Source organism: Ruditapes philippinarum, unplaced genomic scaffold (assembly GCF_026571515.1).
Source record: "Ruditapes philippinarum isolate M1 unplaced genomic scaffold, ASM2657151v2 ctg1261_1_1_1_1, whole genome shotgun sequence".
NCBI lineage: Eukaryota > Metazoa > Mollusca > Bivalvia > Venerida > Veneridae > Ruditapes > Ruditapes philippinarum.
The window spans coordinates 27,891-45,026 of NW_026858541.1; the positions used below are offsets into that span (position 1 = coordinate 27,891).

At 33.3% G+C, this 17,136-nt stretch overlaps 1 protein-coding gene across 1 annotated transcript in view; it reads right to left on the bottom strand.

The window, feature by feature from the left end:
- LOC132753547 (cilia- and flagella-associated protein 74-like) overlaps positions 1 to 17,136 on the bottom strand; it is a gene marked incomplete at its 3' end in the record, with an annotated part of 61,114 nt that overhangs the window by 27,243 nt on the left and 16,735 nt on the right. Inside the window, 12 exon segments of the mRNA XM_060744024.1 lie at positions 711 to 798; positions 1,678 to 1,806; positions 3,401 to 3,522; positions 4,248 to 4,456; positions 4,928 to 5,023; positions 5,658 to 5,751; positions 6,336 to 6,385; positions 7,373 to 7,496; positions 10,695 to 10,784; positions 11,208 to 11,274; positions 15,670 to 15,788; positions 16,713 to 16,832. Coding sequence (XP_060600007.1) covers positions 711 to 798; positions 1,678 to 1,806; positions 3,401 to 3,522; positions 4,248 to 4,456; positions 4,928 to 5,023; positions 5,658 to 5,751; positions 6,336 to 6,385; positions 7,373 to 7,496; positions 10,695 to 10,784; positions 11,208 to 11,274; positions 15,670 to 15,788; positions 16,713 to 16,832 — 1,308 coding nt within the window.

The following is a 17,136-nucleotide window of genomic DNA, read 5'->3' on the forward strand; positions in this document are numbered from 1 at the left end:
TTACTTACCCAAAGAAAGTTACCTGGCTATATTTTATTTGTATGAAAACATCAAACCATTGTGAAATTTAACACTAAAAAAATCATTATTTATAAATTTTTGTGATTTTTATTGGAAAAATCAATCCACAAGTTTAAAATCCAACAAAATTTTATTTTGTCTGCTGTTAGATTATTTTTGCAATACAATATTTGCATTGTATTCTTTGCAAAAGCAGACAATATACAAATTTAAAAACCCATTAAAATGTCCTTTTTTACAAAATCATGAATTCCATGCCATTGAAATTAGTGATTTCACAGTAATCCTTAATATTAATTTCTATAAAATACACGTGACAGATACAAAATGCTCCCTACAGATGAGTAAACAATGTATACATTTATTTCTAGGTGAAATGTTTTGTTTTGTTTTATGGAACACAAACACAATTTGTCATATAGTACCAGAACAGAAAAGATGATTTTGGCTTGGGTGTTACAAAACTTAAAGCAACAGTTACACCTGCAGTCAAAACCACCTCACCTTCTAGAGCTAAGAGATGCATAGACTTCAGTAATTCAAACCCATTAAGTCTCCACTCACAATCAGACAGGGACAAAAGGTGGCTGCAATTCTGAAGCCTCAACCCTCAAAGGTAACCCCTCAGCCACAAGGGGAAGTAATTTTTTTTATTTTCTGTGACACAAATAATGCATAATATTCTTCACCTGATCAGCTACTCTGATTGTCATAGGCGCTTCCAACACTCCTGTTTCCTTGTCAAAATATTTGCCCCCTTCTTCAAATAGACTTTGCCTGAAATTACAAAAAAAAAACAAACATACATGTACAATGTATATATATGAGCTGCATCTGCGCAGTCTGATCAGGATCCATGCTGTTTGTTATCTACTTTCGTTTCTCTACTTATAATAGTGTTGGTAAGCGAACAGCATGGACATGATCAGACTGCGCGGATGCGCAGGCTGGTCTGGATCCATGCTGGTCGCAAACGCACTATGTTGGTTTTGTCGTGACGGCTCATATGTAGACAAAGATCTCATAGGACTGTATACAAATTATATAGGAGAAAAAAAAAACAACAAATAAAATAGGACCAGACAATGATATAGGACCAGGTAAAGATTATTTAGGACAGGACACAGATCACATTGAACATGGCACATATTATTAAAGCAGGACAATTCTTTTGCAAACATTCAACAGCATTATAATTCGTCTACAAAACGAAAAAAAAAATCATATCTAAAAAATTCAGACTTGTTTTTGTATCAATTTTGGCAATCCTTTCTTAGGCTTATTAACCACAACTCAAATTCAATAACAATCGAGAGAAGTCTTAAAAACATGTAATTTGAGACATTACCACTTACAATCCTGTAATTCTTTATCTAATTGATAAATCTCCCCTGCATTGGTACATGCAAAAATTATTGACCTTGTTGTTTTCCTGAATGAACATTTTAGTTTAGTTTTATATGAATTTATTTTAGTTCAATTGTGTCGGAAGCTATAAGCTTACTGAAACACTCCCGCATCCTTCCTGGAACTAACCATAACTAATTAATGAGTGTAAATTTTCTTGATCACGGAAACAACAACTTAATTGCCCCCTTACAGGGTTTTAAACTCTTGAGGCCAGCAATCCTTAGATTAATGAACCTTATACATTACCTGGGTAAGAATTTAAGTTGTGCAGAGAACTGTGACTGTGCCTGGATATACCCTGTCTTTGGTAAAAGCTCAAGATGATTTCTTAGCTCTTTGCAAACTTCGAACTTCAGGCGCAGTGCTGTTGTAGCCCTGTGTACAAAATTATACAAGCAAAGTAAAATAAATGTACAGTCAAATCATAATGCAAAATCATACTTATTTGTGGGGCACGTATTTTTTGTGGTTTTTGTGGCTAGGTAAATTAAAGATGTAAGTAACCAAATTTTATTTCCTCTACTGTAAGATTATTTTATTTCATTACATTATTTCAATTTATTTTATTGCAAAAACAGACAATTCAAGAATTTAAGAATCAAGACTTTAAGAACCCACAAAAATTTCCTTTTTCAACAAAATCTCAAAATCTCATGCCCACGAAATTAAGCGAATTCACAGTATATGTGTAAACAGTTGAAACTGTAAATGAATTAGTTTATTAAACTCTATATGTACAAATAAATCCAATTGTATAGAAACATGTTTTTAAGGTACTCCATTGAGTTTTTTTTTCTTTTTGACAGGACGGGACTGAAAATACTTTTTTTAAATTTGTGTACCATTTTTGATGTAGATTGGAACCAATAACTTGTGTGCAAACTTTCATGTCATTTTCTCACCCTATTCTACTAAATAATCATTTGCTCTTCAATATTGGTGGAATAAAAAGTATCTATCTTGTCCAAATTAATCCAAACATAAAAGTATTGCAAAGCTTTTCACTCAAATCAGACTATAACACTATGCACTAACTTAAGATTTCCAATTTAATTTTATGTATACTTCTTTGTGATCCTTTGCAGATTTTCTATTCTAAGTGCTTCACTTATCTATATAGAAATTACAAATTTGATAGTTTTTAGGCTTTTTGACCTCATTGAAACTTTGAAGGACAGAATGATTTCTAAGCTCTTCACAAACTTCAAACTTCAGACACAATGATGTTGTAGCCCTTTGTATAAATTAAAACAAACCCTGATGAAGACTTGTGAGAGTCTTTTGTTTGTTTGTTTGTTTCATTTTACACCTTTTCCCAACAGTATTTCAGTCATATAGGGGGGTAGTTTCCTAACCATCGTTCCTGGAGAGTTACACCAGAACTAGACAGTAAGACTACCTTCCTCCGTGCTAAACTACCAAGGCATCTCCTGGGGATCGAACCCACGCCAGAGAGGTATCTGGATTAGAAGTCATCGACTCTAACCCCTTGACCACGGAGGGGGTTGTGAGAGTCGGAACGTTAGTTATCATCATTGAATAAACCTTAAAACTTTCTTCTAGAAAATTACATATCTGATTGTTTTTAGGCTTTATGACCTCAATGAAACTTTGAAGGACATACGATATAAGTCATGTAAGTAGGAAACACTCGTTTTATTGGTTTATACAGAATTTATTTTAGTTTGATTGTGTAGGAAGCTATTAGCTTATATACACACTTTAGAATCCGTTCCTGGAACCAACCAGTACAGAGCAATGAGTGTAAAGTTTTTTGCTGAAGGAAACAACAACTTGCCCCTGTCAGGGTTTGAACCCATGCGGCTAGCGATCATAAGATTACTAGTCCGAAGCGTTAACCACTTGGTCATGCCGCCATTAGTAACAATATCAATCACAAAACATACACTCGTTTTATTCAAAATCAGAATTCAGAATCCATTGATTCCAGGTTATTTAAGACATGTACCTGTTTTTCACTAGAATGGTATCCTGATACAATCTGTCAAACAAACATATTTTCAGGTCCACAGTCTGTCTTTCCACCCATACAGGCACATCTATAGCATTTCCTAGAGCTCGAACAGGTATCTGAAAATTTATAGCAGTTTTCATTACTTGATAGAATTATACAAGTGTTTTATTTTTATTCTGTATTGAATTATACAAAATGATATCAAAGTTCTTCATTGAATAAAACAGTGTTATTTAATTCATTTATTGCAAACCATGTGTTTCTATTTTTCATTAAAATTATACAAATTATACAATCACTGTATTTTGTTCTAAATTAAATAATACAATGGAATACTTTTGTTTCTTCTACATTGAAAAACACATTGGAATTCTAATCTTTACTTCTATATTGAATAATACAATGGAATTCTTTTGTTACTTCTACAACGAAAAATACATTGGAATTCTAATTGTAACTAATCTATATTGAATAATACAATAGAATTCTTTTCATTTCTTCTAAACCGAATTATACATTGGAATTCTATTTGTTACTTCTACATTGAAAAATACAGTGGATTGTACAATTTCAAAACACGCTGTGATGTTGTTCTTAAACAAAATGGACGTCATGTGGAACCCATCTTTTACAAACAAACATGCTATTCTAAGCGTACACAATATTTTTTCAGTAATTACGTTCACTACTTAAAACTTTATTATTTTACCTTTCCTGAAATGCAACTTTCATATAAGTACTGATTAAACAAATTTGTACAATAAACAATTAAAATGGTAACAGATATTAATGGACACCCTGCATTTGATACTGAATAATATATAATGTAACAGGTACTTACACTTTCTGACAACGGATCATTGAAGGTGATAAGAAACTCAGAGTCAACTTTTCCTGGGAGAGAGGGGTTCCAAATAATTTCAAGTTTTGTAGACGCAAATGGTCCAATTTCCCCTGCAGAAATGGGCCCGGCTTTCATTCCATCCAGGGAACCATAGTCGTCCATTTCACTGACAGCAAGGTCTGGTGAGGCATTTTCCTCGGCTTCACCTGTATGAATAATGTGACATTCATATATCATGAGATTCGATGAATTGACATAGTGACATAATTTAATGTGAGAAATGATGACTTAATGTGACATTCATGTGTCAAGAGATTCGATGAATTGACCTAGTGACCAAGATTCAATGAGTTGACCTAATAACCTAATTTTATGTGAGCAATTTGTCTCAAATATTTGCTGAATAACAGTAAAGAACATGAATTTTGCAATGTCATCATTTGCTGTACTACCTACTCACAGCCAATTTTAAAAGCTGATAATTTAATTACTTTAATATTCATACTACACACGCAAATGTTTCAATATAAAAGCAAAGGATATAATTTTCTTTAACATGTTTAATGAAAAAAACAGCCAAGTAATACCAATCCCCTACTTTTATATTGATAAAAGATATTCATAAAACTAAATTTCAAGCCAAAGGATATAATATATCCATATACATGTAAATGTACCTTCTTCAGCTTGACCTTCAGTTTGACCTTCTTGGGTACCCTCCTGACCTTCAGAGGTCACAACCTGACTTTCTTCACCACCTTTCGATGTTTCAGCTAAAAAAAATTACATGAAAATTCTATAATCATTGATTCAGTCATATCTTTATTTTTTTGTCAAGATTTAATCAATTCACACAAACGCTAAAGTCATATGGTAATTTTAATGCTTTAACTTTAGAAGGGAACCTTATAAGCCCCCTCTGTGAAATATTTCAATTTAAGTAAAGAGCCAGCACTCAAAAAGAATGAAAGATCTTCTGCAAGCCAGAAGAAAAGCTTCTACATATGAAAAAGTACAAAGTCTGTGACAGAATTCAAAACAACAGTTGTGAGTGTTAAGTGATTGTAGACAACAAACTTGGTCACCTGGCCATGAAGGCAACATAAGAAATTAAAATGAAACAAAATTACATTTTCAAATTTTCATTGCCAGACATTAAAACTTTTATGCTAAAGGTTATTGTTTTACTAATGAACAAAGTATCTTTACAATTACTCTGTTGAAAAAACCTGTAAAAGATGTACTCGAATATAGTGACAAAATATCTTTCACAATTGTAGCAGATATTCAAAGTAATATTGATATGATTAAAAAGCAAGGACAATATAAAACATGGGTCTAGTAGAAAAGCTGAAAGCTGGCAGATGTTTAACTGTAACAACTTATCTATTAAAGTGTATAAAATACCGTCAGTTTTTTTCTCTATTGTAGTCTCTTTCTTCGATTTATCAACCTCAGTGGGTTCGGGACTCAACGGCTGTGTAGACTCATTACCTGTTGTCTGTAAATATATCGCATGCATCAAGTTATAAACCTATTCCAATTAACCCTTAACATGCTAAATACTTTGTATCTGAAATGGACTTATCCATTCTTCAATCTGGGCAAAACCATTCATCAATTCAGGGGAAATTTTCAAAAAAAGTATTGACTAAATAGCAAACAATGCAGACGGCATGATCAGACTGCATGGAAGTGACATGGATATATAGTCAGATACCTACATGTAAATTAATTTGTATACTTTTATGGTCATGTCAACTGAACAATTAAGGTATCAATTATTATAATGAATGAATTTTACATTGAAGAGCAATAATTTACTGACTATCCCTGCTTATAGTAAATGGGACAGTCCAAACTTACAGTATTATTATATTAGTTATAACTTGTCAGAAATATTTACAAACAAATTTAAAATACAGCAAGAATCTTTTTAAGAGAAAAAAAAGTGAGATGAGATTTCTTCATAAATTAACAGCAGCCGTGTATAATTATATCTATATAAACATCACGATTATATCCAATGAAAAGTGACGTTACAAACGTGCAGTATTATAGATGATAGTGTAAGATCTTTATTACCATTCTTCCAAGAGAGGTTTGGGCACTTGTAGCTGTCTTTGCTTTCATTCCTTCAAAAAAAAAAAATATTTTTCCTGTTATAAATGTAGTATAGAAATCTAACAAAACATTGTGATTTCAAGTGAATTGGTTTACAACGGGCAGATTTTCCATTAGTATTTCAAATATTGATAAAAACTGCAGAAATGTATCAATTGGATATTCTTATAAAATATTGTTTGAAATAAAAATGTTAATGAAGTTCTAAGGGATTTAGTAAGAATATTTTTATCAATGATAACACTGGCCAACAACATCCATGTTCATGCATAATTCTTTCGAGGTTTGTTCTTTTGTTCTTATGTGTGATAAAAAATACTATCCATGTAATTATTTGTTGTATCACAGACCTGCTATTATAGACCAATTCAATTTTAAAAGATGAATACTAGAAATGTTTCTATAGGAAACTGACACCAACTTCACCCTCCCCCCACCCCCCGGCCCAAAATTCCACTGTTTTGTCAATATATGGATGGACAGCATGAAAGGGCAAAGGAGATAAAAGGGCAAATTTATATCCCATCCTAAGTGAGGGCGTAACAAAATTAGACAGAGTCATTACATGAATGAGGATGAAAAATATGCATTTCTTGTGACACATGGTACTAGCATCAGGGAAGTATAAAATCTTCAAATCAAAAAAGTTTCCAAAACGAGAAAACAATCTCACATGACCAGAAAAATACAATGTTTTAAAAAATTAGATAACATAAGAGTGTTTAATGTGGCAACTTACAAAAATAAGAAAGAAGGATAATTCCTTTAATATAAGTATGAGTGACTTTTGTGAATATATATCTTTATATCGAGAGAGGTTGTCATCCTTGTACTGTCACTATTTTTTGTAACGTTAATTCTAGCAAAAATACTGTGACCTTCGGATAATTTGCCTCGGTAACATTATATTATTTGGAATGATTTCTTTACTGATACTCACAACCCTATGTGTAATCTATATCATAACAACAGGTAGAAAGTATGTTAACTGACATTACCTGTGAGTTTAAAGAACTCAAAAGTTGTGCCGAGGGCTCCTTTGTTTGTCAGGGTGAATGTTCTCTTGAGCGTTTCATCTATGACTGTTGTACCAAACTGTATGGTATCCATGTCAACTGACAACTGTAATAATAAATAATACATTCAACACTGTTCTAAACCTTACCCTCATTTAAAGACCACTTTTAAAGAAAAACCTGAATATAAAGGCCAATATTCTCACTTTTGCAATTTTATAACATATTAATACCAGAAGAATGTTTTTTGACGTGTAAAGTATTCTTTTTTTTAATTTATCACAAATTTACACCAAAATAATGTGTTTTGACAGGTAACTTCTAGAAATGACTGTTTTAAAAGGACAAAAGAGATATTCATGTACTTCAGTGAATGAAATTTTTTGCTGCTCTCATCAAATTACTTGTTATTTATTTTCCTCTTTTTATTCCTTCATCAAAATTTTAGAGAAATTGTTACAAATAGTCATAAACAAAATTGCACAAGATGGGCAGTCAGTATAATACACAACTAAGCTTCATGACAGCCACTGTATAAGAAGGTTTTATATTACCACCAGATTTCATCAATAATGGTTATGAATATACAGCATAGACAAATAAGAGCTGTCACCCAACTGACGAATGCCCCCGAAAATGTTTCTTAAGCATGCAGGTATATGAAAAGAAAAGAGAATGAAAGTAACTAATTGCTGAATATTGTTCTTTTTATTATTGTACCTGTAGTCTCTAATTGTGATAGCATGAACCTTCAAAATATAAGTGTGACCTTGATCTTTGAAAAAGGGACATGGTTCCTAGACCCAACAAAATGTTGTAATGAGATAGACATTTTTGCCAAATTATTTCAAAATCCCTCAATGCATGACAAAATTACAGTCTGGACATGATTGTTGTGTAAGTGGGGACAAACGGACATGAGCCTAGCCGCGACACATTGCCTTGATGTGGTAGACATTTGTGCCAAGTTATTTTAAAATCCTTCCATGTATGACAAAGTTACAGTCCTGACATGAATGTGTATCTTCAAACTCTTCTCAAGAGAATGAGTACCTTCAAACTAAAAATGTGACTTTGACCTTGAAGGTAGGGACATGGGTCTTTGTCGCGACATGTCGTCTTGATGTGGAAGATATTTATGCCTAGATATTTTAAAATCCTTCGATGCATTACATACAGCCCGGACACAAATGTGTGTACCTTTAAACTCTAACTGTGATAAAGTGAACTTCAAAAGGGTAGTGTGACCTTGACCTTTGAGGTAGGGACATGATTATTAGATGTGACACATCGTCTTGATGTTGTAAATATTTATGCCAAGTTATTTTTAAATCCTTCCATGCATGACAAAGTTACAGTCCTGACATGAATGTGTGTACCTATTAATTCTAATTGTGATAATGTGAAACTTCAAAATGTTAGTGTGACCTTGACCTTTGAGGTAGGGATGTAATTCTTGAAGACAACACACTGTCTTGATGTGGTAGACATTTATGCCTAGTTATTTTAAAATCATTCGATGCATGACAAAGTTACAGTCCAGACATGAATGTGTGTACCTATTTACTCTAATTGTGATAATGTGAAACTTCAAAATGATAGTGTGACCTTGACCTTTGAGGTAGGGATAAGGTTCTTGAACGTGACACATCGTCTTGATGTGGTAAACATTTGTGCAAAGTTATTTTAAAATCCCTCAATGTATGACAAAGTAACAGTCTGGACATGAATGAAGTGGGACAGACGGAGGGACAGAGACAGACAGACGGTGCAATTATATTATGTTTCCCTTCCGGGGCATAAAAATTATATCGTACAACAATACCATCACCATTTTGGCTCCCATCTAGGGCACAGCAAATGTTTTACCATATCAAAGCTTTGTGGGAATTGCCATATTTCAAAAAGATATATTCAATGATACTCAATGCCATTTTAAGATTTTACTACAATTTCTATTCTGAATGCAATGTGAATCAAAATAAAGCTTATATAATTTTCAAAGAGCCAAAATGTTTACTTCAGGAGTGTACTAAATTGGGATGGAACTTGTTTTTGTTTTCCATTTAATCACCAGGAAAGAGTGCGGAAATGTTACCACAGCATATTAAATGGCACCTAATTATATTCTTTCCTGGAGGGAAAATTGTCCGTTTATTTAATTGTGGTTGCTTGTTTTCCATGTGTTTTGTTTTTTTTCAAAATCAATTCTAAAACATGATTTGGTCATATCTCTGATAAAGACAGACCAAATTACTTATGTTATATGAACTTGTGGTCCCAAAAAAATATTTTTATCTTTTTTTCTATATATTTGCAGTGTACATCTTGTAAAACAAGAGCTGTCCGTAAGACAGCGCGCTCTACTTTTTTATTGCTTGCCAATAAAAAAAGTTTTTGCAGTAAAAGGCAATACAAGAATCTCTGTATTTTTAAAGTGAACAATGGCCATGAGCATTAAGATATTTAGTGAAGAATTATTTTACTGAATTGTGTGATACCCTTGAACACTGCAGCAAAGTTTGAAATGTTTAAGTCAAAAGAGGGCTGGTAAGAAAGAAAAAAAAACTGAGTTGAGCCTTAAATAAATTTAATTCTAAGTCGATAAAAGGCCTTAATTTTTAAAACAAATCCTTGACAGAGTTACCTTCTCTTGCGTACAGATGGGGGTAATGATGTGAAATAGCATTAAAAGTTTCAAAGCAATATCTCAAAGGGTTAAGGCAATAAGTGGATTTTACCCATATTCAATGTATTTTCTAAGTCAAAAAGGGGCATAATTCTGTCAAAAACCTTGACAGAGTTATGTCCTCTTGTCTGTTGATGAAGGTCGTGATGGTAAACAAGTATGGTCAGTTTCAAAGCAATACCTCCAATGGTTTTGAAATAAAGTGAGGTGGTACAAAAAACTTAACCAAGCTCAATACACTTTCTAAGTCAAAAAAGGGCCATAATTCTGTCAAAAACCTTGACAGAGTTATGTACTCTTGTCTGTAGATGGAGGTTATGATGGTGAACAAGTATGGTAAGTTTCAAAGCCATACTTGTAATACTTCTGAAATAAAGTGGGGTGGTACGAAAAACTTAACCAAGGTGTGACGCCAACGCCGACGCCGGGGCGAGTAGGATAGCTCCCCTTTTCATAGAAAAGTCGAGCTAAAAAGGAAAGGAATAAAATATGTTTACACTTAATCTCAGTGTCACCATGACAGTCACAAATTCATGAAATCAAGCTTTGTGCTGCAAACTGGAACCCTTGTCATAATAATCGTACTTTAAATGTTAAAAAACCCAAACAACTTACATCACATTTTTTTGTTGTGCATTTCAGCGGAATGGAAAATGGCCCAGTCTGTGAGAGAAACTTCACTTCACCTTCTAGGTCCTCATTTATCTGAAGAAAAGATTTTTTTTACTAAAAAGCTGAAGAAAAGATTTTGAATAAAAATCTGAAAAAAAGATTTTGAACAGAATGATAATAAATAATGAATCTGTCTTTTTATCTGCCAGTGTAACATTGTAGAATTTTGGACAAAATTAGTTTTTTTAGGGCTGTCAGCGAAAATCATGATATCAATAATCATTATTCAAAATTTAATGCAATAATGATTCCCAATTAAGAAAATCATTACAATTAAAAACCAATCTTTTCCTGACTTGTGATTTTTTTCCCTATTTTGCTAGAAAGAGAATTTTCTCCATTTTTCTTGGCTTAGCTTGGGCCTTGAATTTGATTTTCAGAGATGTTCATATGTTACATTTTACTTGTAATTATGTTTTCAGGTACAAAATTTATAAAAAATAATAGCTTACTCACCATCGGTTTAAATGAAACCAACATTTCACATGTAAGACCAGCAGACATCTGTCCAGGTGGATCAAAACTAAAAAAAAGGAAAAACATTAATGTTAACTAAAAAGTGCCCCGATTGTGCAGTGATTCCCCCACCTTTCACTGTTTTCTCAATTTACGGACCAACATTATGAATGGGGAAGTGGGCAAAATAAACAAGGGTCAATCTTATATGTCCCTAATATATATCAATGTAGTTTATTGGCCTTTACAGGGTTCCCACTCTTAGATATTTTGAAAATTTAAGGACTTTTCCAGGACTTATCAAGGACCTTTTTTGATTTTTTAAGGACTTTTTAGAAGATTGAATTTCAAGCTATTCGATTTTTTTGTCTTATGAATATTTTCATGGTAATGTTTAAAACAACATTTAATAACAATATAATACATGTAGTTCATGACATAAATCTAACTCTATCTAAGAAATACATTCAGTGTCTATAAGTAATGAAATTTACTTTGTGACAGCAACTGTTGCAGGTTGTCTGCAATTTTCATGTAATTTTGGTGTTTTTAATGCTTCCAAGGGATCACTTTTTTACAAGATATTCATAGTACTTAATAAGTAACCTCACATTTGACCTCAGTCCACTTAGGTGCATAGAATGGCAAAAGCATGTCACACTGAAGGGTATATGAAAACTGCCTGCAGGTGTTTCTACATTAAAAATTTCACAACTTTCATGTTTAAATGTTGTACTCTGCTTAAGCCAGTGCTACGGGTTCTACAAAATATGGAAGCAGCACAAAATACCCAAACACACACAATTATAGCAATATTCATTTTGATTTGTATACAATATAGATTTTAATGAGAAAATGAATTGATAATTTCAAAATAATGTGACTTAGCCAACTATTACTTTCATTCATTCCGTTGAAATTGGCAGTTCAGATGTTGTAAGAAAAAAAGTGACATTTGCTTTTCTAACTGTTAGGTTCATTAATGAATAGACAAATGTACTTGCAAATATGGTGTGGCCAACTGGCTGTGCTCTGCCTTGACAATAGTTCATGTATGTAATACTATTGTTTATTTTATATTGATTTACCTTTGGCTTTTAGCATGGTTGTGAGCAATAAGGTTAAACAAATTGCCCAAGGAAACAACCAGACCTGTGAGCTTTCATGTTTCTTAGCACGGGCCAATCAAGCAAACTTGTGGTCGATTTGTGACTGTCTTATAACATTTTCCAAACAAAACCGCCATAGTAACCAGAAAATAAATGTTAAATCTCATAAATGTCAAACTTGGCCTCCCAAAACACTTGTAAATCGAAAAATCATCAACATTCAAGATGCAGAAGTCAATATACTGTGCTAAGACCGCCATTTTGGTTGTTTGATTTACCTCCCCTTTACCAGACTAATTCCCGTACCTTCCCGGACTTTTTTATGTATCAACACTAATTCCCGGACTTTTCAAGGCCGGGAGCTCCTGTTTTCAAATTCACGGACATTTCCCGTTTTCCCGGACAGCGTGGGAACCCTGCCTTTAATAGTGATCTACAGTTATGGTCACAAAAACATGTATTAAAATCATAGTAAATTAACTTCAGTAGTTTTGCAAATCTTCTGTCAAAATCTATGAAAGTGCTATAGGCCTTGGACAGTGACTTCCAGTTTTAAAGTGTGTGAAGGTATGAGAAGTTAGAAGCAAATATGTCTTGAGTGTTTGATAAGATATAATGCTTGAGGACGAGAAGGACAGGGGGAGGGGGGGGATTCTGTTAGCTTCAGATTTGACTTAAAAGTGTTTAAACACTTTTCATTTTTGAGTCATTTTGCACAACTTAAAGGATTATATTCTTAAAATACACAGTGAGAGAATGATCCTTCAGTTCACATATAATGTTATTGATCTAGACATTTATCAAATGTTAAACAAATCTCGGTAAAAATATTGCCAGTACCCGTCATGTAAAAAATCCTCAGTAAAGTCCATTCAAAAATAAAAATTTTCAATAACAGGATGTCTTCATTGTCAGTTTTGTTTAACTAAAGTAAAGAATGTAAATGTGCACAGTCATTGTTACTCTCACCATTGTTTCCTGTTTGATTTTAAGTCACGTCAGCACAGTTAAGGTGGTAAAATAACCTCCCAGCTTTATTTTAGGAAGGATTGTGTGTCCTAAGTTAGTGTCCTAAGTTTAATAAGGGTCCATCTGCCCTTTATGAATTTGGCAGTAGCCTCCTACAGCTTTGGGTTTAGCACATAAAATATTCAAAACCCTTAGCCAAACTAATGTGCGAAAAGATTTACATACATTTTATATTTAGAACAATAAATATGTTCAGGGCTTAATTAGAAACTGCAAGCAGATGGATACTTTTATGGATATTTTTTTCTCACTTTCTTGGAAAAAAGTTAAGGCCACGGCCCACATGGCCTATAAGAAAATACATTAATGGAAATATACAAAATTATCAACCTCAAATCTTGTTCAAACCTCAAAAAAATTGCTAGCATTAAACAAACAAAAAAAATACTAGGAATAAGGCAATAATACAGCTATGTACATAATTTCAAATAAACACATATAATGCAACAGCAGCGTCTAAATGTCAAAAAACTGTTGTTTTATCTTTTGATGATTATTCTTTTTATCACATCTTAGTCACACTAGCACCTCCATATCAACAACTTAATATATTCCGGTGTTTTATTATTCCACATTTTTCATAAATATCTGAGTCATCTTGTACAACTTAAAGAATGTTTACTTGTTCCGGCCCATAAGACACAATTTTCAATCATAACAGTTCTTTAAAAATAATATGGACACTTTTTTGTATTTTAAACATTTCCATACACTATGTTTTATTATAATAACTACAATTGTCACAGGAATGGCTAAAGTACCCCCACCATCTATATGACACAGTATTACTATGTTCATGTAGCTAAATTATCATCATTTCTAAAAGTGAACATTTGAGTGTAGTTTTAAGAATAACCCTTAAAAAGTTTAGAACAGTTTTAACAGTGCACACACAAAATGTCTGACACCGGACTCAAATTCAAGGATGACCTTGACCTTAAGCCATGTAGCACGAGTTCTGCACATTACCAATTTGAAGTGAACATTTGAGCCAAATTTGAAGAAAATCCTTCAAGGAGTATATAAAGTTATAGACAGGACACAATTACAATTGCTGTGGGCATTTGAGCAAAGTTTGAAAGTATCCTTCAAAGGGGTAAAGGATTTAGAGAGCAGACACAAAATTGTTTGACACTGAACAAAATTTGAGCTGTGTCATGACAAAACCAATATAATGGGTTTGCAACCAGCATGGATTCAGACCAGCCTGCGCATCCGCGCAGTCTGATCAGGATCCATGCTGTTCGCTTACAAACCCTATAACAAGTAGAGAAACTGATAGCAAACAGCATGGATCCTAATCAGACCGCGCGGATGTGCAGGCTGGTCTGGATCCATGCTGGTCGCAAACCCATTATGTTGGTTTTGTCATGACGCGGCTCATTTGTCTCTCACCACTGATTCATGTGAAATAAGTAGTCATTTGCTTGTGATAAAATTGATAATAACTGGATTGTTTAAGCAAAGTTGGTTAGCTAGATTGACAGCCAAGATATGAACCAAAAGTATGTTAATTTTGGCATAAAAGAAAAACACAAAAATACAAACAAACAAGCTGTTCTGGCCATATGGCAATTTTCAAGCTAAAATGGTCGAGTAAGACTTCATGGTGCCAGCCCATATATGCATCATTTCAAGCAAGAGTATGCAGCTGAGTAGAACCATCAACCTTTGGTTAGAAAGAATCTAAAGTCCTTATCTGAATTCATACCTACAGCAGTGAGGGGTGAGAGACAAGATGTCAGCTACCATAACCACTTGGTCATTGAGGTTCAATTTACAAGCCTTTTCCCTAAATTACGAACTTCTCTATTGACTGGGACCTGCTCTCAACTCCATAAAATTTATCATTCTAAACTTGTTGGTGTTTTTCGTTGTTGGATTTTACGTTGCATCTACACAGTATAGGTCATATGGCAACCTTCAAGCTTTACTGATGGAGGAAGACCTCAGGTTCCCTTTCCGTGAATTATTTCAGGCACAAAAAGGCACCTGAGTAGAACTACTGATGTTCTGTAAGCTAGCTGGTAGCTAACACACATGAAATAATCCAATGTCCCTGTTGGGATTTGAACCCACAGCAGTGTGAGGAAAGTGGTTTGAAGTCAACAACCTTAACCACTCAGCCATGGGTGCCACTTGTTCTTAATTTGTTCATCTTTAAATTCCTCTGAATATAAGGCAATTAAAAGCAAGCAATATATTCTTGTATTTGAGGTTGACTTTTAGCCTTTCAATGCCTACATAAAATTATCAACAAAAGATAGCAAGAAATTCTGAGTCACATAATGTAAACAACAATTTTTTCCTGTGATTATACTTACTGGATGTTAATGAAATCTTTGAGACGTTCAGTTATGTCTATGTATTTACAGTAGTTCACCGTATAAGACACGTTGGTGAGCGTAACTTTCTTCTTGTATGATTTACCAACGTCAAAATCCTGAAAAAAAAGAGAAAAACTACCAGCATTAAATAATTCAAATTATGATATTTTCATTTCATTTGCGTAATACATGTAACTTTCATATCTGGATACAGAAATTATAGTTATGGGTCTATGGCAAGGTTCAAAATTCCTATCATTTATTATCTAAAAAATGTCACTGGGCATAACATTTTCCAAGGGGGTGGGGGGGGGCATTAATTTAACTACAAAAATTTTAATACTGTAAAAATACAAAGGATGATTGTTTCTGAGTTATTTCCCTCCTCATTATTGAGATGATGTGTTAACATTTGTGTTAACTTCCTTGAATTTATAATAAACCACTATTGTCTTGGTGAATCTTTTTCTTTGTAAAAAAAGTAGGAGGGGAAGGGGTGGCTTAAGGTTACAGCAAAACTGAAATTAAATTGTCACAGAGTCACAATTTAAGAGGGTCAAAGGGGGGGGACAAAAAAGGTAAATGAGGATAGTAATTTTGTTCTTGATGATCATTGGGTGATTATGATAAATTTGACCACTAAAATGGTGTAGCAAATAGTGCGGAATGCCGTATTAACCAAATTTTTGTTCATTAGAACTTGTTTACAACGCAATAGAATAATAAAACATAAGGAACCAAATATTGAAATGTGCTTCAAAAGACAATCATCCTCTCAATAAATGATTTAAGAGGATTGTCTATCTCTATTAATTTATAGTTCCTCAGATCTCTTTTTTCTTAATTCTTTAGCACTCTTCATTCAACGGAAAGAAAATTGATCATTTTATATCTACAAAAAATTTTTTTTTTTTTTTTGGGGGGGGGGGGGGGGGATAGGGGACAGGGGAGGTGTGAGGTGTATTAGAGATAAAGGATTGACATATTAAGATGAAGAGAAAAAAGGTCTCAATAAGTAGCTGTAACAACTATAAATATACCTTGAAATGGATAACGTCAGGTTTACTATAGAACGGACACCCCGAAAACTCTCTCCCTGCAGCAACCTGCTTCACTACAATACCCGCGCGGTGCTTCTCCAAAACTTGATTTAAAATTGCCTGAAAAAAACAGTGTAACAATTTTTTTTATCAAAACAAATCAAGATTCAACATTGTAACAGCAAACAATATGGGCAGAAAACCCTTGTGTCCAGTAACAATTTTTTTACATTAAATAGACTCCACTGATAATTTTTGACATGACAGGACAAAAAATAATATTTAGAGATTAAAATGTTCCATTTGATCAAGGTCTAGATCAATCACTTGTGTGAAAAATTTCAGATAAGTAGCTCACTTCCTTTTGCGAGAATAATTATTCTCTTTGTGAAAAATGAGCAAAAATTAAAAAACGTTGCAATGC